Genomic DNA, 24,337 nt, shown 5'->3' with positions numbered 1-24,337 from the left:
TCCGAGAGCAAAGGAGCCGAAGCAGGTGATTCGCATCTCGATCCCCCAACCTGCGGCTCCGACACCAATGGAGCTGAGGAAAGAGGTATCGAGGCAGACCCTTCCACCAGAGGCTCCGAAGCCATTGGAGCCGAGGAAGAAGAGGTCGACCTGTGCTTCTTGGATGTCAGCTCCGACGGACTGGTCGGAGCCGACGGCCTTTTCTTTTTTGAAGCTGGAGAGGAAGGAGAAGCCAAAGCTTCCTCAAAGGAGGGCTTAATAAGGCCCTTAAGGATCAATTTATTTTTACGTTCTTGAAGGACCCTAGAAGAAAAAGCATGACACAGACTACATGTTCCCTGCAAATGTTTCGGTCCTAAAAAATATACACATACAGCATGGCTATCGGTAATGGACATTTTATAATTACACTTGGTGCACGTTTTAAACCCAGACTTCTGTTCTTTAGACATCCTGTTACACCACTGTTTTACCACAACGAGACCTTAAGTAGAACACAAGCCCTTCGACTCAAAACGGGACTGACCCGATATACAGCACACCAAAAACGGGCAGAAGCCCTCTAATTAACGTATTAAAGTAGAAAAACGTACAGTAAGACAATTTCAGCAACCACGCAAATAAGGGCAAGGGCCTTCTAACTCAAATGGGCCTTGCCCGGTAACAGAGAAAAAATACCAATCTCACAAAAAACAGTTTACACACACACAAAGCTGTTAAAACAGCTGTTTGTTAAATTTATGAAGAAACCCCTAGGTCAAAAGACCAAAAAGTACCCAAAAACACTACTCAGCTCCAGCCAAGTCGAGACCACGTCTAACTTGAAAAGCGGCAAATGAGATCTGGGGAAGCAGGCGTGGTGCATTCTGGGATAAGGGGTAGCCCAGCCAATTAGAGACTTTGTTCTATTGTATAGTGGCCGAGTCGGAGTCGATCCCATCAGTTATGAATGTAGGCGAGATAGGATCCCATTACATCTGTGGTTACAGAATGGAAGGGGTCGATAGAAGACCTGGACTCAAAAGCAAATGGTCAATATACCAGTGAAGTTCTTCCTTGACAAACTTCAGCACAGGGATTTGAAAAGTCAGAGTGGTGAGGTGTTGGTTCCATACAGATTTGAGAAGCCACTGATTTTTTTCTCATGTGTAGTGTATGCTGGGATCATAAGAATAGTGGAGACCATATATTCCAAAACCCAGACACATTTCCTTGCTATAGTTGACAGAGGACTCCAATGTCAGAACTTCAACCTGGGTGCCAAGTACCTCTGTCTAGTACTCTGTGGACTATGTCTGGCCTTTCTTAGATCACTTCTCAGCTGTAACCATATATCCTGCCCAGAAGGATGTGCTAGACTCATGACCCACAGCACTGTCCCGAGGAGAAGCAAAAAAGGGGTCAGGAGGAGATGGACGGTCCTAATACTCTAAATATGGTAACAGTGGAAACATCCACTGAAGACTGGAGAAGAGAGGGGGCAAGAACAGTCACTTCAGAGGCCTCTCTTACCACTGTTTGAGAGCCAAAAGGGGACGGACACATGAGATACTAGCTCAAGAGTCCATAATTTGGTTCATGACAGCCTTAAGCCACTGAAGCTCTAATATTACAGTAGCTGAGCATGTCTCTGACTGATTTAAGTGCAAATGATGAAAACTACATAAGCAGACATAGTACAACTCCCCCTAAGCAAAACAAATGAGCTGTGTAGGAAGCTTTCCAAGGAACACTATGTTCTTACAGACATTTTCACTTTCTCCTGGAGACAAGGAACAAACACAGACTTCTTCACAGAAATGGAGGAAAATACCCATAAAGGATACTTACCTACCCAAAAGATGGAACAAACTGACCCCAGAATCACAGAAGATGCAGCGAAGACCAAGTCTGACTGGTATCTTCAACAGGAAGAAAATTCTGAAATTTGAAGCCCATACATCTACTTTTATACCTGTATGCTCCCTTGGATGTAGTGCACAGGGAAGGCGCCCATAGCTTCTGAATACTGTCCGGACAGCTCATCCTTGGCTGGACATGCTCATACAGCTTATGCTACTAAAACAGTGATTTAATGATGAAAATCATGTACGTATACACTCAAACTCACCTGCAAGATAATTTAAGGATTGGAAGTACATCTTAAGGCTAGGTACCATCAGTCTAAGTTTTTAAAAGTGAACTCCCATACCCGAGATGCCATGTACTACCATACACTTAACTGCCATCATGGATTGATAGGCCCCACCCACATAAAGAACTGCCATCAGACAACTGTCTTGTAAGTCCTGGTGTGGAAAAACTTGCTGGATCCTCCCCCCCCCCACCATGACTGCTGCTTTGTGTGGGGACAGATGTCCTCAGTCTCAAATGTAACACTGAGCTCCTGCGCCTGAACTTCAGGAGGCACTCATTGGGTGCAGACCAGACTGACAACCTGGAGACAGAAGGTGCTTACGTGCCAAATGCAAATGCGCGCCCCCCCCCCACAGACTGTTGCCAGCAGTGAAATATTTATGCCCCCCCATCAGCCACCAAAAAAGATGGACACTAAACTTAGCATCTTGACAAATGAGAAATAAATGGTAAAACTTGGGACCTGTGAAACCATCTCCGAGACATTTTCCTCTAAGAAGCATAACTGCTGTCTATCCTTTGAATCCTTCACCTTTTTCAAAGTGCTCTAGCAATGATCAGAGTTCTCACAAGAGACTTAATGATGGAATAAGACAGTTGTAGAGTTCTTCCCTCCATTTTCAAATGGCATGAAAGGTAGTATCTTGATAGTGTGCTCTCTCCTTGAAAGTAAAGGCAATATCTGCATGTATGCTGACCCACAATATGATGGCCACACAATTAATTTACCTGATTTTAATAAAGCATTAGATTTAGGAAATAATCCCGAGAAAACTTCAGGACTGAGGTGTGCTGTGCAAGAAAAAGCAGTGCTTAGCGCAGAAGCTAGGATTAATCCATCTACACATTATCGCATTTTCATTTCATGCTGTCTGAGCCTCTGACAGAATACAGTCTAACAGAACTAAAGATTGTGTCCAAACTAGATATTTTACATGTGATGTGTTCTCGGAGTTCATTTGCAAACTCTGCTTAGTAACAGCTATGTCAACAGCTTTTTCTGTTCGTAATGCCTTCGACTGTGGTACATTGTAAAGTTTGTTGCTCCTTATTCTTATAATATAATGACTACCTGGCACAGGTCATATTTAAAAAGGGTCTTGAGATGTGGTACACCCAACCCAGTTACTAGAACAGGTGAAGATAGCCTTTCTTATGTGACATCACACTGTACTCAGGCAATGGATAACAACCCCCTTTCTTACCCAAGAACAGTTGGAACTGAATAATTGCTGGAAAAAAATCTCACCAGGCAGCCCACACAGGCGGTCTTCTCAATTACAGATATTACTATAAACAACTTCACCTGTTTTTGTTTTCCGTCTCTTCCTCTGTGTCCTTGCTCTTGGATGCAGTGGCCGCTCATACACCACTGTGTTTAGACCAGCAACAACTGCTTCAATTGTTTCATCAAGAAGAGAAGATTCCATCAGCCGAATAGGTCCATTCTAAAAAAAATAATAAAAAAAAAAACGAATAGTATCATGCTACCTCTCTTGCTGATATCCAACTTTTAAAGCAAAAATACAAGACCATGTGCAAACAATGGTTCATTAACTCTCACCATAAAAAAGAACATTTAAGTACTGCCGTGCAGAAATATTCTAAAAATAGAAGTTATGTTCTTACCATAACGTTCCATGTTAGTTGTCTTCTTCTCGCCTTCTTCTTGCTGGAAGGGTTCGGAGCCGACCTCGGCTCCGACTCGGCCACTCTAAAGCTCGAGAGTTGGTTCCACCGGCTCGAGGCTCCCCTTATATCCCACAATGCTAGGCGATAGTTACCTCAGATCTCGTTTGTAAGCTAACCCCAGCTTATAACAGAAACAGTATAACTGTAAAAAACAGAATCCACCTCTAACAACAGGAAAAAGAAGGGTGACCTACATCCTGAAACAAGAAATATGCATAATAGCATATAGCTAAGAAAGAGGTGGTAGAAAGAGAGGTCACGATCACAACTCCTCTAGGTCTGTACAGGCCAGGGGAAGGAGGGTGGGAAGAAGAAGCGAGAAGAAGACAACTAACATGGAACGTTATGGTAAGAACATAACTTCTATATGTTAAGTTGTCTATCTCGCCTTCATTCTTGCTGGATGGGACCAGTCCTAGCACCTTGTCCCGGGTGGCCTAACGGAACAGACTCCTGAGAACAGTGGAACCAAAATTAGCTCTATGCCTAGAAGCTAAATCCAACTTATAATGGGAAACAAAGTGTGAGGAGTAGCCCAAGTAGCCGCTGCACAAATGGTGTCAATAGGCAGTCTGTCTTGGAAGGCTAGAGAAGTAGCCAAAGCTCTGGTGGAATGGGCTTTAGGCTTATTAGGCAGTTTTGGTGTCTAATCTCATAAACAAGGGTAATCAGAGATGTTAGCCATCTGGATAAAGATACCTTTGAAACTGGAAGTCCCTTTCTGCTTCCGCATAGGAGACAAACAGCTGATCAGATTTTCTGAATTGTTTCGTCCTGTCCAAGTAGTACCTTAATTGACGATGAACATCCAGACAATGTAATTTTGTTCAGACCTATTTGAATACTCCGGAAAAAGACAGGAGGTCAATGCATTGGTTTAGATTTGATGTTGAAACCACCTTAGGCAAAAGGACGGGTTAGTTCGTAAGGAAACTCTGTCCTTATGGAACACAAGGTAAGGAGAACGACAACTGAGTGCTTGAAGTTCTGAAATTCTTCTAGCTGATGTGATAGCCACCAGAAAGAGAGTTTTCCATGATAATAACTTTAAGGAACATGAAGCTGCAGGTTCGAAAGGGGAAAGAATCAAAGAAGCAAGAACTAAATTTAGGTCCCAAGGAGAAGGAGGATTTCTTACAGGAGGTCTGAGAAGAAAAACTCCTTTCAAAAAGGCTTTGCAGAGTTTGTGGGACATTAGGGCAGATTCAGAAATACCCACATGGAAATTAGAAATAGCTGCCAATTGAACCTTAAGAGTAGATGGAGATGAACCTGCATGGAAGAGTTCAGCAAGAAAATCAAGGACTAGTTGGATGGAAGCGGTGAAAGGATCTATGTCCTTTCCTTGTGCCCAATATGAAAAGCGTTTCCACTTACTCAAATAAATCTTCGAGTGGAAGATTTATGGGAAGCTATCAAAATATCTCTAACAGAGTGAGATAATTGAGGAAGCCTGGCTACGGTTGGAAGTGGAGGAACCAAGCAGTGAGGTTCAGAGAGGGGAGGGAGCGATGAAACTGACCCGACTGATGGGTCAAAAGATCTGGAACTAGGTCCAGACTCAAGGTCGCTCCAAGAGAAATCGATGCAGAAAGGGGAACCACACTTGCCGAGGCCAGTAAGGAGCAATGAGGATCAATGAGGCCTTCTGAGCGATAGCTTTCTGTATTACTTGAGAGATCAGTGGGAAAGGAGGAAATGCATACAGAAGTCCCCGGGCCAAACTTGGACTAGCGTCCCTGCTGGGTTGGCCTGGTAAAGGGAATAGAGTGAAGTATTCTCTGCACTTGCTGTTTTGGGGAGTAGCAAAAAGATCGCAGCAAGGCTGACCCCACTTGAGAAATATCTCTCTCACTACAGAGTCTTTCAGAGACCACTCGTGAGGCATGAGAACAGCTCTGCTCAACTTGTCCGCAATGTGATTGGACTTCCCGGGGATGTGCTATCAGAAAACGCTGAGAAGAAATCGCCCATTGCCACAGTCTGAGTGCTTCTCGACACAGGGGGTATGATCTGGTTCCGCCTTGTTTGTTGATGTACCACACTACAGACATATTGTCTGTCTGGATTGCAATCATTCCCAAGGGAAGAGAGTCTTGAAGGGCTTGCAACGCTAAAAGCACTGCTCTCATCTCCAGAACATTTATGTGCAAGTGGCATTCGTTTGGTTGCCATGTGCCCTGGACTGTCCTGCCCTGATAATGCCCCCACCCGATCAGGGAGGCATCCGTTGTCAGAGTAGCAACCGGAGGAGGTGGAACAAATGGTCTCCCAACAGGAGCTGGGGGAAGACATCCACCACATGAGATGCTTTTGCATGCTTATGATCATAATGGTGTGAGACATTGGAAGTTCCTGGTATGACCATTGAGAAAAAGCATCCACTGAAGGATCCGCATGTGGTATCTGGCCAATGGAAGGAGGGTATGGGCTGCCATGATTCCCAACACCTTTAGAACTAACCTGGCTTTGGCTCTGTTGTTGTTGAGAAGTAGTGATACCAATTTTTGAATGTCTGATATCCTTTGGTTCGTTAGTGTTGCAGACATGTTTACAGTATCTAAATTTGCACCTATGTAGGTAATAGTACGACAAGGCGACAAAACAGACTTTTCGCAATTTATTGAGATACCCAGTTTTTGACAGACGCGAAAAGTGTAATTTCTGGCCATCAGAAGGAGATGCTTGGTGGGAGCTGTGAGGAGCCAGTCGTCCAAATATGGAAACACCTGGAATCCTTGTCGCCTCAGGTGAGTAGCTACCACTGCCATGCTTTTGGTAAACACCGGGGCAGTGGTGAGACCAAAGGGCAGGGCCCTGAACTGAAAATGACTGGTTCCCAGCCTGAAGCGGAGGAATCTTCTGGAGCGTCTGTTCATTTTTATATGATAGTACGCGTCCTGAAGGTCTATAGAGCACATCCAGTTTCCTTTTCCCAATAGGGGAAGAATGGATTGCAGCGTGACCATCCGAAATCTTGTTTTCTTGACCGATCTGTTCAAGATACTGAGATCCAAAATTGGTCTCCAGTCCCTGTTTTCTTTGGAACTAAAAGAACCTTGAGTAGATTCCGGATCCTAGTTGGTCTGCTGGCACTGGCTGAATAGCTCTTTTGCAAGCAGTTTTGAAATTTCCAAAGCTGCTATATCCCTTTGAGCGGTGGAACATCTGGAAGGGATTTTTGACTGATTTGGAAAATGAAGAAAGGGAATAGAATAACCTTCGAAATGATGGACTGTACCCATTTGTCTTGTGTCAAGGATAGCCAGGCTTCTGGGTACAGTGACAATCTTCCCCGACTGCCTAGATGGGCAGTCGGGCAACACCTCAGGGATGCTGAAAGGGCTTATCGGAAGGCTTCTCGATTGCCCTGGTTCTGCGGACCCCTCTGCCTCTAGGGCGCGTCTACCATTGTTGTTCCCCTCTGCCTCTGGCGGGAACCGACTCTGTGCCAGGCTAAGTCCCTTGAGATTGTTTACGGAACCACATCTTTCCTTCTGGCCTTTGGGGTAAGGCCTAGAAGGAGTAGAAAACGGACTGCAGAAAGGGTCTTGCCATCAGTCTCGCACCTAGTCAGGGTTTCTTTCACTTGTGGACCAAACAGAGATGATCCATCAAAAGGGAGTTCGTGAAAGACGCCTTGAAAGGTTCATAAAATTGCATAGCCGCATCCAGGCGTGCCTACGTAAGGCTACCCCTGTTCCTGCTCTGCTCGCTCCATCGGCCGCATAAGAGGAGGCATGGAGGAGTTGGAAATAGAATTAAGGATAGCCAGCTGAGTGTTCATTTTCTCTTGAAACCCGTAGCTGTAGGTCCTTCAGCATTTCACTCGCTTCTTTGATCAAGTCCCTTTGAAGACGAGTGAAATGGCACAGGTAATTCAGCGACGATAGTAAATGTCGCTGAGGAGAACATCCGCTTCCGCACCTATCCATGGACCTAGATTCCTTGTTAGGTGGATGGACAGGCACTGAAGGATCAGCCAGTTCCTTCTTTGTGGCGGCAGCTACCACCATAGCATCAACAGAGACTCCTTTTGATAAAAATTCCTTGTCTGATGGAGCTGTGATGAATTTGGAGGGTCTCCTGGGAGTGGGGTCCACTGAATCAGGAGCCGTCCATGCCTTTTAGCAACCACCTGCATGAGGGGGTCAAGGGGGACACCCAGGAGGTGGAAGGGCGAGAGCCAAACGCCTCAAGATACACAGATTCTCCGAAGGGTTGAGGGCTGGCCAATTTCCCCTCTGTTTAAGGATCTCCAGAATGTCTGCAAATGAGACATCTTCAGAAGGGGAACGGGGGGGAACCCTCAGAATCATCCAGATCTGTGTCCGACGTGATAGACTCAGGTGAGTCAATGTGCTTCCTCTTGCACTTCCTCTTCCGAGGAGGCTCTTCTGCCAAATCAGGAGAGGCCTCGGAAGAGGATGAAATCCTCAAGGGAGCTCCTGAGAAGTTGGCTCTCTGCGGTCCGGGATGAGGGAGTGAGTCGACTTACCCTGAGGCAGCATAGAGGGAGGGGCTGACGGAGCCGACTGTGGAGTAGAGCCAGGCTCTAACACACTCCGCATGACCTCAGCACCCCTGTCAGGCAGAGCCAGAGGTCCCCGCTCCGAGGAGCTAAGGACCCCCTCGGCACCGACAGTGATGGCTCGGCGATGTCGGAGCCGAACTCGGGTCGGACAAGGGTCCGATGCCACTCACCCTCGAGCCGACGAGGGAAGTCCGGCGCCGAGATTCCTCCATGGAAGAAAACGGAGCCGAAGACAATTGTCTCGGCTCGAGGTGACCACAGTCTCGGTTCCGACTCAAGAGAGTCGAAGGAGGAAAGAGTTGATGGACGGGGCAGGCACCGACTGATGAGTCGGGCTCTGAAGCATCTGGGCTAGTGCGTCGGACTTAAGTAGTCGTCTCACGACCCTCAGAAGGTCATGAACGGAAAGCCACGATGACCAAGAGGAAGGAGACCGTTGGCCCCGCCCAGACAGCAGGGGAGATCCTGGAGCCGAATGAACGGAGCCAAGAGAAGGTGACCTAGACCTCTTTCTGGTTGTCGGCTCGAAGGTCTTGTCGGAGCCGACACGGTACTCGATAACCTCGGCTCGGCCACAGAAACTGTGGACTGAGTCTTATCGGCTCCAGCCGAGCCGATAAAGGCAAAGGTTGAACAACCTGAGGTCTCGGCTCAGAAGCCGGAGCCAAGACCTCGATGCCTTGGAGGGCTTCCCTGTTGAGACAGACAGGGAATCCTCAGGCTTCAACAAGCCTCTCAATATAAGCTTGTTTTTCTTTCCTGCAGGACCCTGGGGCTGAAGCCATGGCAGACAGCACAGGAGTCCTGCAGGTGCAAAGGCCCCAGACAATAGACACAAGAAGTGTGAGCGTCTGTCAGAGACATTTTCTGACAGCACGCATCACACTTCTTGAATCCGGAGACCTTTGCTTCTTTAGACATAGCCTAACTGGTGAACACAAACACACACTCAAACACACCAGTTATACCCTGTCAAAATTACAAAGTTTAGTAAAATTACTAAAAATAAAGTACAATAAACAGTAGAACACTACACAAACACTCCCTGGGGAAGGGAAGGCCTAAGGCCCAAGGGAAGAACTAAAAGTTCTTTAAACAAGAAACGGGAAAAAATAGGTTCGGGGATAAAGTTCAATGAACTACACTAATTTAAGAATAATTAAACTAAAAAAGGGGTAAAAAGAGTAACTTTTTATAGAAAAAGCTAAAACTCACCAGGAACCGGTAGAATAACCAACCTCGGCTGTAGCGGCAAACGAGATCTGAGGTAACTATCGCCTAGCATTGTGGGATATAAGGGGAGCCTCGAGCCGGTGGAACCAACTCTCGAGCTTTAGAGTGGGGCAGCCGAGGTCGGCTCCGAACCCATCCAGCAAGAATGAAGGCGAGATAGACAACTTAACATTTAAACACTCAAAGAATAATCATACAATCAAGCTCAAAGAGAATTTCTTCTTTTAAGTTTACTGTACATATGAGTATTTTAAAAGTAGCAAATTTTTTCAGCTTTATATGCTCTCAACACACAAGCAGTCCTTATTTATAATATTTAACCATTCTAAACTCACTGTTCTTGTCCACTTGATCAATAACAGAAATAGCATTTTTTTTCCAGAAAGAATACACCACTCAGCATAATTATATCAAACATTTGATCAATCAGCAAATCACATTTTAGAAAGGACTAGAATTAGTCAGACTCCCTTTTCACTGAAACTTCAGTAATATACCAATTATGCTTAAAATAAAATCGGGAGGGGTTTCTTACTAGCCTCTATTACAATCAGTTTTGTTGGCAAAAATTTCTATTGTTTCCATACTGGACAAAGTAAAGTTGAGTACACTTACCATAAATGTACATGCTCGAGTGTATTCACTGTTGCAGTCATTACATTTGAGTAATCTGCTGGCAGGTTGCCCTCAGTCGGCCTGAATAACAAAGTCTTGGGTCCTGCATCGGTTGCTGTCTCGTCTTCCATGATGTCAGGTGAATAGAACATGCAGCCAATGCCATTTTAATCAGTTTTTCTTGCCCCAGATGTCAGGTGCCCACCAAATGGGGAGCAAAAAAAAAAATAATTATATACAGATGTAGATATAGATATATATATATATATATATATATATACATACACACGCATGCGCACATATTTTAGAACACAAAAAATTTACCTTCAACTAAAAGCAAATACACCACAAAGGCTTTTGAGCATAGTGAAGGAAAGAAGAGGTATAATAGAGAAGAAAGGGGGCTGGCGGGTGGGTAACTCTGACTGCAACAGTGAATACACTCTAACATCTACATTTATGGTAAGTGTACACAACTGTACTATGTTCTTCGTGTTTCACTGTTGCAGTCAATACATTTAGGTAGAATACCAAAGCTATGGATGGGAGGATGGAATTAAACAGAATTAGGAGCAGCTATAAGGCCCTGCAGGGCTGTAGTGGCAAAGCCTGCCCTGGATTTAGAAAAGAGAGGTAAATGGTAATGGTTTTGTGAACGTATGAACTGAGCTCCAAGTGAAAGCTTCTAGAATGTCTCTGGTAGGAACCCCTCTGAGAAAGGCTGCAGAAGTAGAAGCAGCCCTGGTGGAATGGGATCTGATCCCCTTGGGCACAGGTTTACCATGCCGCATGTAGCAGAAACGAATACAATGGCTTATCCATTTTGAAATAGTCTGATTTGATATGGCTTTCCACTCTGTTCCTGCAGCAAATGTCACCAGTAGTTGCTCAGACTTTCTTAGAGATTTTGTCCTGTTTAAGTAGAATCTTAGTTGTCTGTGTACATCCAATGAATGCAGAATTCGCTCCCCCTTGTTCTGCAGATTTGGGAAAAAAGTTGGCAGGTGAATGGTCTGGTTAAGAGCCACACTGGATACCACCTTAGGCATAAAAGAAGGATTGGCCCGAGGGCCACCCTGTCCGGGTAAAAGATAATGAAAGGCTCCACTGCCATGAGAGCCTGTAGTTCTAAAACCCTTCTTAGCTGAAGTGACTGCTAAAACAAAGGCTGTCTTCCAAGAAAGAAATTTTATGTCCGCAGTAGCAGCTGGTTCAAAAGGAGGTAGGGTGAGTTTTTCCAGCACAAAATTGAGGCCCCATGGACGAGTTGGTGCTCTCCTGGGAGGTCTTAAATTTTTGGCCCCTCTGAGGTACTGCTTTAGCAGGGGATGAGAAAAGAGAGGAGGCTCTGTGTTGTAATGAGCCGAGATGGCAGAGGCATGGACTTTTATTGAAGAAAAAGTTAGGCCCTTGTGAAGCATCTCAGTTAAATATTGCAAAATCTGAGGAATATCGGGCTTTGCTGTGTTTATTCCTTGTGCTTGGTTCCAACCACAGAATCTCTTCCATTTATCAGTATAAGGTTTTCTAGTACTAGGCCTTCTAGCCTCCAAAATAACATCCATCACAGGTTTACTGTGATGTGACTGGTGAAATTAGTTGATTAGCCATGCTGCAAGATTCAGAGTTTGGAGCGGACTGTGCAGAAAGTACAGTTGTGTACACTTAACATAAATGTAGATGTTCGAGTTTATTCACTGCTGCAGTCATTACCATTTGGGTTATCCTGCTGGCAGGTTGCCCTCAGTCGGCCTGAATTCCAAAGTCTTGGGTCCTGCGTCGGTTGCTGTCACCTCTTCCCTGACATCAGGTCGTCAGGGGTATAAAAGATGCAGCAGACGCCATTTTATTCAGTTTTTCTTGACCCAGATGTCAGGCGCCCCCAAACGGGTAGGCTAAAATTATGTAAATAAAACATACATGCATGAAAATAAGCTTTACCTTCATCTATAAGCAAATACACCACCTAGGTTGTATAGATTAGAGAAGTAAAGATAAGTTCCAGCAAAAATAAGGGGGATGGTGGGTGGGTAACCTGGACTGCAACAGTGAATACACTCGAACATCTACATTTATGTTAAGTGTACACAACTGTACTATGTTCTTCGTGTTTCACTGTTGCAGTCATTACATTTGGGTTGAGACCCAAAGCTATGGTTGGGGGGCGGGAGCTAAACAGCAATAGGAGTGGCTATAAGGCCCTGCAGAACTGCAGTGGCAAAGCCTGCCCTGGATTTAGAGTAAAGAGGCAGATTGTAATGTTTTGTAAAGGTATGCACTGAACTCCAAGTGGCAGCCTGTAAAATGTCTTTGGTTGGTACTCCACTGAGAAAGGCTGCAGAAGTGGTTGCAGCTCTGGTTGAATGTGGCCTAATGCCCTTAGGCAGTGGTTTGCCATGCTGTGAGTAGCAGAAACTAATGCAGTGACCTATCCACTTTGAAATAGTCTGCTTGGAGATGGCCTTTCCTTGTGATCCTGTGGCATATGCCACTAGTAATTGTTCTGTCTTTCTGAAAACTTTAGTTTTGTCCAAGCAGAATCTAAGTTGTCTGTGTACGTCTAAATAATGCAGAATTTTCTCCCCCTTGTTCTGTGGATTTGGATAAAAAGTTGTCAAATGAATTGTTTGGTTAAGGGCTACATTAGATACCACACCTTAGTCATAAATGTAGGGTTTGTTGTCGGAGAGACTCTGTCTGGATAAAAAATGATAACTGGTTCCACGGCCATGAGAGCCTGAAGCTCTGAAACTCGTCTTGCAGAAGTTATTGCTAAGAGCAGAGCTGTTTTCCAAGATAAGAACTTTATATCCGCAGTAGCAGCTGGCTCAAAAGGAGGTAAGGTGAGTTTTTCCAAGACATAATTGAGGTCCCATGTAGGTATTGGCTTTCTCCTTGGAGGCCTTAAGTTTCTGGGTCCTCTGAGGTACTGCCTTAATAAAGGATGAGAAAAGAGTGGTGGTTCTGTATTGTAATGAGCCAAAATGGCAGAGGCATGGATTTTAATTGATGAAAAAGATAGGCCTTTGTCCAGCATCTCAGTTAAGTATTGCAAAATCTGAGGAATATTTGGGACAGCTGTATCAGTTCAGTGAGCTTGGTTCCAAGCGCAAAATCTCTTCCATTTCCCAGCATAAGATTTTCTAGTACTAGGCCTTCTGGCTTTTATAATGACATCCATCACAGCTTTACTGAGAGGTGTGGTTTGTATGGACATTATCTGCCATGCTGCCAGGTTTAGGGTCCTGATTTGGCTGTGCAGAATCTGATTGTTTTGCTGGGACAGTAGATGAAGTATTTGAGGTAAGGTCCGGGCTGGGCACTGGGACAAGTTTCTTAAGATCGGATACCAGTACTGGAGTGGCCAGTCTGGGGCAATCAGAATCATTTTTGTTTTTTCCTGCCTGAACTTTAGGAGTAACTTGGGGAGGAGAGGCAGTGGAGGAAAGGCATATACTGATAGGTTTGTCCAGTTGAAAGATAAGGCGTCCACTTTCCAAGCCTGTCAGTGATAAGTCCTTGTGCACTTGTGCAGAATCTTTTTAGTTGATTGTTTTGAGGGGATGCAAATAGATCTATGTCCGGGCGTCCCCATCTCTTTGCTATCCTGCTGAAGACTTGTGGATCCAGGTGCCACTCGTGAGAATCCATGAGGTTTCTGCTTAGTTCGTCTGCCAGAGTATTTTCCTTTCCTGGCAGGAATTGTGCCTGCAGATGGACTTGGTAAGTCAATGCTGTGTCCCATAAAGCCATGGCTAGTCTGCATAGGGGTAAGAATGAGTGCCCCCCTGCTTGTTTATGTACCACATGACCGTGGTGTTGTCTGTCTATCAGAAGTTGCCCCGGATGAAGTAGGTCCTTGAAGGCTGTCAGGGCATTTTGAACAGCTAGCATCTCTTTTTGATTGATATGTAGATGCTTTTGGTTTGTGGACCAGGTGCCCTGAATGCCTCTTCCTGCCATGTGTGCCCCCCCCCAGGCATAATCTGATGCATCTGTCGTTAGGCTCTGCGTGGCTGGGGGTAGGGAGAATGGCTGTCCCTTGTTCTGATAAGCCTTTGCCCACCATCGAAACTCCTGTTGCAGGCAGGGAATTAGAGTAATCATTGTTTCCAGACTGTGGCAATGTTGAGTCCAGACACTTTTTAGGTACCATTGCATTTTCCTCATATGCAGTCTTGCATATGGAATTAGTAAGATGCAGGATGCCATGAAGCCCAAAACCTGCAGAATTTTTCTTACAGATAACTGGGCCTTTGTTGCCATTTCCTTGAAATAAGTAGTCAGTTGCCTTGGTTAGTGAGATAAGCCATCTGGGCAGTTGTATTTAAGCTTGCACCCAGAAATATTATCTCGAGAGGGTACTAGTTTTGATTTCTTTTTGTCGACTGTGTACCCTAAGCATGTTCAACATCTTATCACAAACGTCTGATGCTGTAGTAGAATGTCCTTGTTCTCTGCTTGTATGAGGCGGTCGTCCAGGTAAGGATATATTTGTATTCCTCTTTGTCTGCAGTAAGCAATTACTGGTGCCAGGCACTTTGTGAAGACCCTGGGCGCAGTAGATAAGCCAAAGGGCACTGCAGAGAACTGGTAAAGCTTTGAGCCAGCCTTGAGGTATCTTCTGCATGATTGTCTGATTGGGACATGCAGGTATGCCTCTTTTAGGTCTAAAGTCACGAGCCAAGCCTTGCTGCCCAGCATTGGCAGAAGCTGCTGTAAGGTCAACATCTTGAATTTTGGTATAGCCAGGAAAGTGTTTAGAATAGATAGGTCCAGTATTGGTCTCCACGCTTTGTCCTTTCTGGGTACCAAGAACAGTCGAGTAAAATCCTTGTCCCTGCTCTTGCTGTGGCACTTGTTGAATAGCCCTCATCTCCATGAGAGCTGAGACTTGTTTTTGAGCCTCTGTCCATTGATTTCTTGGCAGGTCTGGCCAACCATTTGCCCTTGGCAGGGTATGGAAATGAAACTTCTAGCCTTGTGACACTGTCTAGAACCCATTTGTCCTGGGTTATAATGTGCCAATTTTGAGAAAAAAGTGATAGTTTTCCCCCTAAGGGTGCTGCCAGAAGATAAGTGCTTGGTGCATGCAGGGGGGAGTCATTGGGACTGTTTCCTGTATGATTGTGATTTGCCCTCTCCACCTTTGGCGGTAGAAGCACTCCACTGTTTAGACCTGTAGGATCCTTGCGGCTGTGATCTGCCTCTAGGGTGTCTGGATCTGCCCCTTTGAGGTCTGTCTGAGACTGGAAAGGACCAATTCTCTGTAGGCCAGTGTCTGCTAAATTTAGGTGGCTGTACCTGTAAGAAATCCTCGACCGTTAGCATAGATTTAGCTTTGTCCTCCATTTTTCTTTAACACCTCTTCTGCCTTAACACCAAACAAGGTATCATGTTGTAATGGGGCATCTAATAATTTTGCTTTAACATGGTCAGGCAGACTTTGTTCCTTTAACCAAGCATGCCTCCTAATGACAGAACCCGTAACAGCGGCCCTGCAGGAGGCCTCCAGAGAATCAAACTCACATTGCAAAGTATGCTTTCCAGCATGTTCAGCTGCATGCAATAAATCCTGCATTTCCTTGTTTTCTGCACATTCAGAATTTGCCATCATTTTCTGTTTAAGCAGTGTCATGATATATTGCTGATATTTGAGCATATGAAACTGTCAATTTAAAGCCCTTATAGCCAAAGTAGCAGATGTCTAAATCTTTTTTCCCCATCTATCCAGTGCCCCAGAGTCCCTGTCAGAGGGGGTAGGGTTTTTTTGCAGTAGAAGCTTTGACCCCTTTTGGACCCTGAGAAATAGTTTCTGGGTCTGCAGTAGGGTTTTTGAAAAGGAATTTATGAGAGTCAGGGACACTGTAGTATCTGTCCGGCTTAACAGGAGCTGGAGGTAGAGAGTCAGGGGTCAGACTAGACTCTGAGAACACATCTACAATGTCCAACACAGGTGGAATAGCTAGAGGCCTGTGTTGAGGAAGTAAAAGGAAGTCTGAGCCTTTTCTTAGATTCTGAAAAATCTTGGCTCTCCCAGTGGAAGTGCTCCCTCATGGTATGCAAGGTTTCCCCAAGAGAGTAGTCCTCAGGAAGAGAAGCTGAAGGAATTGACTCTTCAGCATCAGAATCCTCACAGGGGGAAGAGAATACTCCTGATCTGAAGAGGAATCGGAAGAAATGGAAATCTGATCTGAAGATTCATAGTCTGTCTCTTGCCTAGGCCTCTTATCAGGAGGGGGATGGGAACCCCTGATCAAGGTAATTAAGTCTTCGGCCATTTTGAGCATCTGTTTTTTGGGCATGGAGGCCTGTCCTTGTGGCTGGTGAACTTGTTTCTTTGCCTTTAAAGGAGTTTTAGTCTTTGAAGTCAGTTTAATATATAATTGCTAAAGTCTGAATACACCCTCAGAAGCAGATGCCTGCTCACCGGCTCCGGACCCAACTGAGGGAATAATCTTCGAGGCTCCAATACCTTGAGTTTCCAGTGGCCTGGCTGACCCCACTCTGGAGTCGGTAGCGGCCTGCGACTCTAAAGTAGTGGGCGTCAGGGGCTGCGAAAGCACCTCACTGAGAACCGGCGACTTGCTTAGGAGAAGCTTCGTAGTCGGTTTTGGACCTAGTTTGCCTGTCTTTTTCTTTGCGTTTTTTTGTGAACTCTGGTAGTCGGATGGCTATCCGACATTGTATAATTAAATTATCGCCCAAAATAGCTTAATGCAAAATCGTACAGATGCTTAATAGTGCATTGGTTAAATCTAGCACAAAACCGACAACTAGCAACATCGTGGTCAGGGCCTAGGCAAGGAATACAGTAAGAATGAAAGTCCTTCACCCTCCAAGAGGAAAAAACGCTGAGAGAAGAAGGGAGCCAATTTTGAGGTCTTTTCAGGCTTGTTGGCTGTTGGTGAAGCACCCTCCAAGAGGAAAAAACGCTGAGAGAAGAAGGGAGCCACCTTTGAGATTTTAAGTATTTTTTCTCTGTTTATTTGCTAAGTTTTTCTGCATAGCTGCCTAGCTTGAGCATTTTCTGGCTTGTTAAACTTGATTTCTGTATTAGTAGCTGTATTTAGAGCACAACCAAAAGCTGTTTGCTGAATTTCCTGTTTGCACTTAATTTTAAATCGTTTTTTTCTTAAAACTTGCATATTTTCTGTCCGTGACCTAGCACTCTTGTGTGGGGTCATTTACTGCACTGTTATAACTTGATATTACTTGACAACCTCTGCTATCTCTGTAAAAAACAAAAACAAACAAAAAAAAAAATCTTGCTTTTTTCCCACTTTTCTGAGAATTAAAAAAGTTCAGTTACAGGCTTGCTGTTCCTGAACTGTTTGAAATTTTCTGTGAGGCCATTTTTGCTTGGGCTGAAGGAGGATCTCTCTGTTGATCAGTGGCAGTGACTAACATTGAGCAGCTTCCCTGCCCCCCGTAGAGGTGGTTACTGACTTGAAACTGTAGTTTTATTGGCCACTAGGGGTCATTTCCATAACTCCATCTTCCTCTCTTAAAACGTAGTTGCCTCGTGGTTTGGGCGTCTTTTCAGGCTTGTTGGCTGTTGGTGAAGCACCCTCCAAGAGGAAAAAACGCTGAGAAGAAGAAGGGAGCCACTTTTGAGATTTTAAGTATTTTTTCTCTGTTTATTTGCTAAGTTTTTCTGCATAGCTGCCTAGCATGAACATTTTCTGGCTTGTTAAACTTGATTTCTGTATTAGTAGCTGTATTTAGAGCACAACCAAAAGCTGTTTGCTGAATTTCCTGTTTGCACTTAATTTTAAATCATTTTTTTCTTAAAACTTGCATATTTTCTGTCCTTGACCTAGCACTCTTGTGTGGGGTCATTTACTGCACTGTTATAACTTGATATTACTTGTGAACCTCTGCTATCTCTGTAAAAACAAAACAAAAACAATCTTGCTTTTTCCCACTTTTCTGAGAGTTAAAAGTTCAGTTACAGGCTTGCTGTTCCTGAACTGTTTGAAAGGTTATGTGAGGCCGGTTTTGCTTGGGCTGGAGGAGGGTCTGTCTGTTGATCAGTGGCAGTGACTAACATTGAGCAGCTTCCCTGCCCCGTGAGGTGGTTACTGACTTGAAACTGTAGTTTTATTTTTCCTTTTGGGTCTATTCCTGCTTCTTTCCAGCCCCTGCTATCAAGCACGCTTTAGCGTGCTTTAGCGGAGTTGCCACTAGAGCAGCATCGGGCAGCCGGTTAAACTCTTTCTGGCTCCAGAAAGTCTGTTCTTCAATTTTTCCCTTAGAACTGCTCTGTTAGGAACCTAAACAGTTTACACCTACACTAACAAGTACAGCACTTGTTCCAAATAGCTTTTTCTTCTCAAAAAGCTCAGCACTTGTCTTATAAGCATATCCCTTGTCTTATAAGCATTCTCTTTGCAGGTCAAGCACTCCTATATTATACAAATCTCTCACTATCAAAACCCCCAGGAGTGCCCACTTCCCTGCTAAGCCCACTACTTTTCTGTCTCATACCAACTCATAATTCTTTCTAGCATGTCGAAGGGTCAGATGCTGGCGTCCTCTCCTGCCCAGTTGGTGAATCTGGGAATTCTGAGACAAAGTTACAACTGCCTCATGTACACGGACAACCCTCTCCTCCTCCCACGTAACACTAACACTTGTGAGAGATGCAGCTATTTAGCCAGACTGGAGGCTGAGCTCTCTCAACTCAGGACTGACAAGACCAGGCAGGAGGAGAAGGCAACTACACACCACAATACCAGTCTCACATAACTCAACCACACCACTGAATCAAACACATAAACACACTAAGACATACTCGGAGGATCTGAGTAAAAATTTACCTAAACAGCAGAGGCCTCCAAAGCAGACACCCAAGCAACTGCAAACTCAATACACCACACAAACACATAAACAACAAAATCAGTGTGCAAAGCAGTCACTGCCCTTAAGGCCAAATACAACACCAAACATACTTGTCATAGGTGACTCCATAGTCAGACACACTGACGTCCCGCTCACCAGACTGAGTAAGGAGAAGGTCACAGTAAGCTGCCTGTCGGGCGCTAGAATCCGCCACATAACACAAGCACTCAGGTCTCTCAACAGCAGGTACAAGTACGACTCAGTCATTGTCCACGCTGCTGTCAACGACCTGAGATGTACCTCCTTGGTCTACATGAAAAGAGACATTGAGGAGCTCTCTGATTATGTAGCCCAGGCAGGTATGACCCTGACCTTGAGCAGTATCCTACCTTCACCTAGAATGATGCCACAATACAGTGATAAGATGATCAGCTTTAATAATTGGCTTAAATTCTGGTGTCATTCAAAGGGGATCCAATGTCTGTCTGCCTGGGATGACATGCTGGACAAGCCACGCTGCTTACAAGGGCGGCTTGCACCTGTCACCCTAGGCTTCCGGATATTGGCAAAGGCTCTTGCCACCCCATAGTGCCTTTTTAGGCAAGGCTCAAATTCTAAACCTACCACCCTAGAACACAAAAAGTAAAAAAACTAAGGGTAATGCTGCTCAATGCCAGAAGTCTCAATCTCAAGATGCACGCACTCGAGGCCCTTCTCAGTATGGAGAACATCGATGTCTGTGCTGTGACAGAAACCTGGTTCAAGGCTCCTGAGAGCACCCCAGCACTAGCAGGTTTCACCTCATATCATGCGTTCGGCCCCAAAATCTGGACAACACCAAGAAAGGAGGGGTGTCCATATTCATAAAGGACACCCACACCTCAAGGTTGGTGGCAACGACGATGCATCGGAGACCATCCAGGTGCAATTAACCATAGGCAAGACTGCTCTGCAATTTGTAGCATGTTACAGGCCACCCTCTCAAACTCTGGAACCTCACATGGCCTTCCTGAAAACAATGGAGGGGATAAATGTATCTCCAAACACCATCATACTAGGTGACTTCAACTACCCTAATATAGACTGGGAACACTACTCAAGCCCAAACACTCTAGCCCAAAGGTTCCTGGAGTTCATAAACTCAAATGCCATGGAACAACTAGTCACCATCCCCACAAGAGGAGAAAACATACTTGATCTCATCATCACGAACATGGGATCACAATGTTCAACACCGGAAGTATACCCCTCACTGGTGAGATCAGATCATAAACTAATCTCTCTGGAGGTCCTCATCCGCCCCCACCTGAAATAAAAAGACCACAGTGAAAAACTTCTCAAAAGCCGACTTCACACTTCTAAAAACTAGTGTGGTCTCCTTTAAGGCCCTGAGCCAGTGGTAAACATTACACTAACCAGTGAATCACTTACAAATGCCTTCTACCAGCACCTACAGGACTGCATGGATCAGGCAATCCCAAACAAAACTAAGACTCTTTGTACCAAAGGCAAGCGTCCAGTCTGGTGGACCCCAGCCATAAACAAGCTCTACAACAAAAGGAGGAAGCTACTACAAGATAGAGCAAAATCCTTGAAAGGTAAGACACCTTTGATCATTATAAGTAAAAAACTAAGAGCTCTCATAAAATCATCCAAGGCAAATTTTGAGAGAAAAATCGCCAAGGACTCAAAAGACAATCATAAGGCCTTCTTTAGCTATGTTAGAAACCTAGGAGGAAACTCCCAGATATGCTCAGAATTAGTTCAAAATGATGTGAAGATTACTGAACCTACACACACTGCCAACATACTGGCTGACAGGTTCAGTGCAAACTTCTCCCCCCCCAAAAGGAGAGATATCTATACCAGAGGATTGTAGCCCCCGAAACATCTCCAACGCCCAGGTGAGAACTGCTCTCTCCAAAGCAAAAAACACAGCATCCATGGGACCGTATGGTGTCCCCGGCTGTGTGCTCCACGAACTCAATGAGGAATTAAACCCGCAGTTAGGACAGCTGTTTAATCTTAGCCTCACCTCAGGATACGTACCCAAGGAGTGGCGCACGGTGACTGTGGTTCCACTTCACAAGGGCGGTGCCTCCACCGACCCTGGAAATTACCGTCCCATTAGCTTGACAAGCCTTATCTGCAAAGCCATGGAGAGGATCATAATGGAACTCATAAATAAAGACATAGGGAACTTGCAGACTTTGGATCCAACCCAGTTTGGCTTTGTCAAAGGCAGATCATGCCTTTTAAACTTGGTTGACTTTTGAGACAGTCACCAAGGCCATTGATGAGGAAAGGCAGTCCATACAGCCTACCTTGACCTGGCAAAGGCCTTCGACACAATACCCCACTCAGGTATCATCGAAAAACTCATCAGCTTGAATGTAAACCCATACATCACAAGATGGGTTGCAAACTGGCTAAGTGACAGAACCCACAGGGTCAGAGTTGCTGGAGCCATGTCAGACTCAAAGCCTGTCACAAGTGGTGTCCCACAGGGCTCAGTTCTGGGTCCACTCTTGTTCGGCATCTACTTTTCTGAAGTACAAGCAAACACAGGAGGGTTATGGCTGACAAAGTTTGCAGATGACTGCAAACTGGGCGCCATAGTCGAAAACACATCTGACACAGATATCCTTCAGAAGGGCCTCACAGAAACGGATAACTGGTGCCAGAGCCATGGCCTAAAGTTAAATGCCAAGAAATGCATAGTCATACCCTTCGGGAAAAACAAGGTTACCCCTAGCTACCATATTGGTGGCAATCCACTGAGCACAGAAGTCATCAGGGATCTGGGGACCCAGGTTAACAGTAGCCTTTCGTTTGACACTCATGTTGCTAAAGTAGTTAGGAAAACCTTCTACATTGCCCACCTGATCATGAAGGGATTCACATCTAGATCAAGGGAGGTCATCGTCCCCCTGTACTCATCACTCATTAGACCTATGATTGAGTACAATGCCCCATTTGGAATGTATCTGACCCGACACCTGCAGCAGCTGGAAAGGCCCCAAAAGTTCCTCACCAAAAGGATAAAGGGTCTCAAAAATATGTCTTATGCTGCCCGACTGAAAGAACTCCAGCTCTATTCAGTCTCATACCGCTTGCTCAGAGGTGACCTGTGCCTGACATATAAGGCCATGTCAAACCCTGATTTGATGAATATGCTTCACCTCAAAAAATCTAGATCCCTCAGAAAGTACAGTTTTGTACCTACAATAAATGTAGATGTCCGATAGGAATGCATCTGCAGTCCTTACAAATGGGTTGTCCTGTCGTCAGGCAGCCCTTCGGTCGGCCGGATTCCAAAGTCTGGGTCTGGCCTCGGCTGGTGTCGCTCTTCACCCGACGTCATAGCTGCAGTTATTCGGGTATAAAGGCATCAGCCGACGCCATTTTCCTCAGTGTTTCTTGCCCCAGATGCCCTCTTGGGAGGCTAAATTTGGATAAATGCCAAAAATTCCAAATAGTAGAGAGCAAACACAAAAAATAAGCATGTATGTACATATATACAAACAAATACACCATAATAGATTCCCCCAGCTAGCTATAAGATGGGCAGATACCCTAGGAGTACCACAGAGGGGAAAGGCGGGTGGGTAATCCTGACTGCAGATGCATTCCTATCGGACATCTACATTTATGGTAGGTACAAAACTGTACTATGTCCTTCAAGGATGCATCTGCAGTCCTTACAAATGGGTAGAATACCATAGCCAAACTGGGGGAGGAGGAAAAAAGAAGTTATGGTGTAGTTAGGATCCCTTGCAAAACAGCAGTGGCAAAACCTGCTCGGGATCTAGAGTATAAAGGTAAATTATAATGCTTGGCAAATGTATGCACGGAGCTCCAAGTAGCAGCCTCTAAAATGTCCTTGGTAGCCACTCCTCGTAAGAAGGCTGTGGTAGTGGCTGTAGCCCTTGTAGAGTGAGGCCTGATGTTTTCTGGAGTTTTCTTTCCATGGTAGGAGTAACAAAATCTAATGCAATTTCCTATCCACTTGGAGATTGTCTGTTTTGAAATTGCTTTTCCTTCCATTCCTGATGCATATGCTACCAGTAGCTGGTCAGTTTTTCTATTGCCCTTGGTCCTGTCCAGGTAGTAGCGCAATTGTCTATGTACATCCAAGGTATGCAACAGTCTTTCTCCCCTGTTCTGTGGGTTGGGGAAGAATGTAGGTAGGTGGATAGCCTGATTTAAAGACACTCTGGAGACCACCTTAGGCATAAAAGTAGGATTTGTTCTCATGGACACTCTAATCTTGATGAAAGATCAGGAAGGGTTGTACTGCCATTAATGCCTGTAGTTCAGATACCCTTCTTGCTGAAGTGATTGCCAGCAGGAAAGCAGTCTTCCATGATAAGTATTGTAATTCTGCTGTTGCTGCTGGTTCGAAAGGAGGAAGTATCAATTTTTCTAGCACAAAGTTCAAGTCCCATGCTGGCAATGGTGGCTTCCTAGGAGGTTTTACATTTTTAATTCCTCTCAGAAACTGCCTGAGCAGAGGATGTGAGAAGACAGGAGGATCCAGGCCGTATTCTGCTGAAATAGCTGATGCATGAATCTTGATGGAAAAATAGGACAGCCCTGTGTGGAAGAGCTCTGCCAAGTATTCCAGGATGTTGGCTATGTTTACCAGTGACACATCTTCTCCTTTTGCAGTACTCCAAATGAGATATCTTTTCCATTTTGCTGAATAATTTTTTCTTGTTGAGGGTCTGCGAGCCTCAAGGATAATGTCTTTAACCCTTTGGGATAAGTTTGGGTTAATTGATCTTATGCAATGTTCCAGGCAGTCAGCTGCAGAGTTTTCAGGTTTGGGTGCAGGATGTTGTAGTTGTTCTGTGTTAACAGCAAGGGAACCAGGGGTAGTGGCCATATTTGTTCCCGAGACATGCTCCTCAGTAATGGGTACCAATGTTGCCTTGGCCAGTCTGGAGCTATCAGAATGATCCTTGGACGGTCCTCTTTGATCTTCAATAGCACCTTGTGCATCAAAGGAAGTGGTGGGAATGCATATGCTGTCAGGTTTTCCAACTGAAAGATAGGAGTCCACCTTCCAAGCAAGTGGGTGGTACGTCCTTGTGCAGAATTTCTTTAGCTGGTGATTGCGTGGGGATGCAAATAAGTCTATTTCTGGGAGCCCCCATTTTCTTGTAACGGTTTTGAAGATGTCCGGATGCAGCATCCATTCGTGGGCATCCGTGGTAGTCCTGCTTAATATGTCTGCTAGAATGTTTTCTTTTCCTGGTACAAAAATTGCTTGTAACTGAA

The 24,337-nt window shown here is 45.0% G+C and overlaps 1 protein-coding gene across 4 annotated transcripts in view; it reads right to left on the bottom strand.

Moving 5' to 3' along the window:
* PHRF1 (PHD and ring finger domains 1) overlaps nucleotides 1-24,337 on the bottom strand; it is a 1,670,136-nt gene that overhangs the window by 1,323,037 nt on the left and 322,762 nt on the right. For all 4 annotated transcript variants that reach the window (XM_044059137.1, XM_044059136.1, XM_044059138.1 and 1 more), the window contains exon 4: nucleotides 3,443-3,584. In XM_044059137.1, the coding sequence (XP_043915072.1) occupies nucleotides 3,443-3,584 (142 nt within the window). The remainder of the gene's footprint in view (nucleotides 1-3,442; nucleotides 3,585-24,337) is intronic.

The sequence above is a fragment of the Protopterus annectens genome, chromosome 17.part0 (assembly GCF_019279795.1).
Source record: "Protopterus annectens isolate FY-2018-M chromosome 17.part0, PAN1.0, whole genome shotgun sequence".
Classification (NCBI taxonomy): Eukaryota; Metazoa; Chordata; order Ceratodontiformes; family Protopteridae; genus Protopterus; species Protopterus annectens.
The sequence above is the reverse complement of the archived record's forward strand: the minus strand, read 5'-3'. Positions and strand labels throughout refer to the sequence as shown.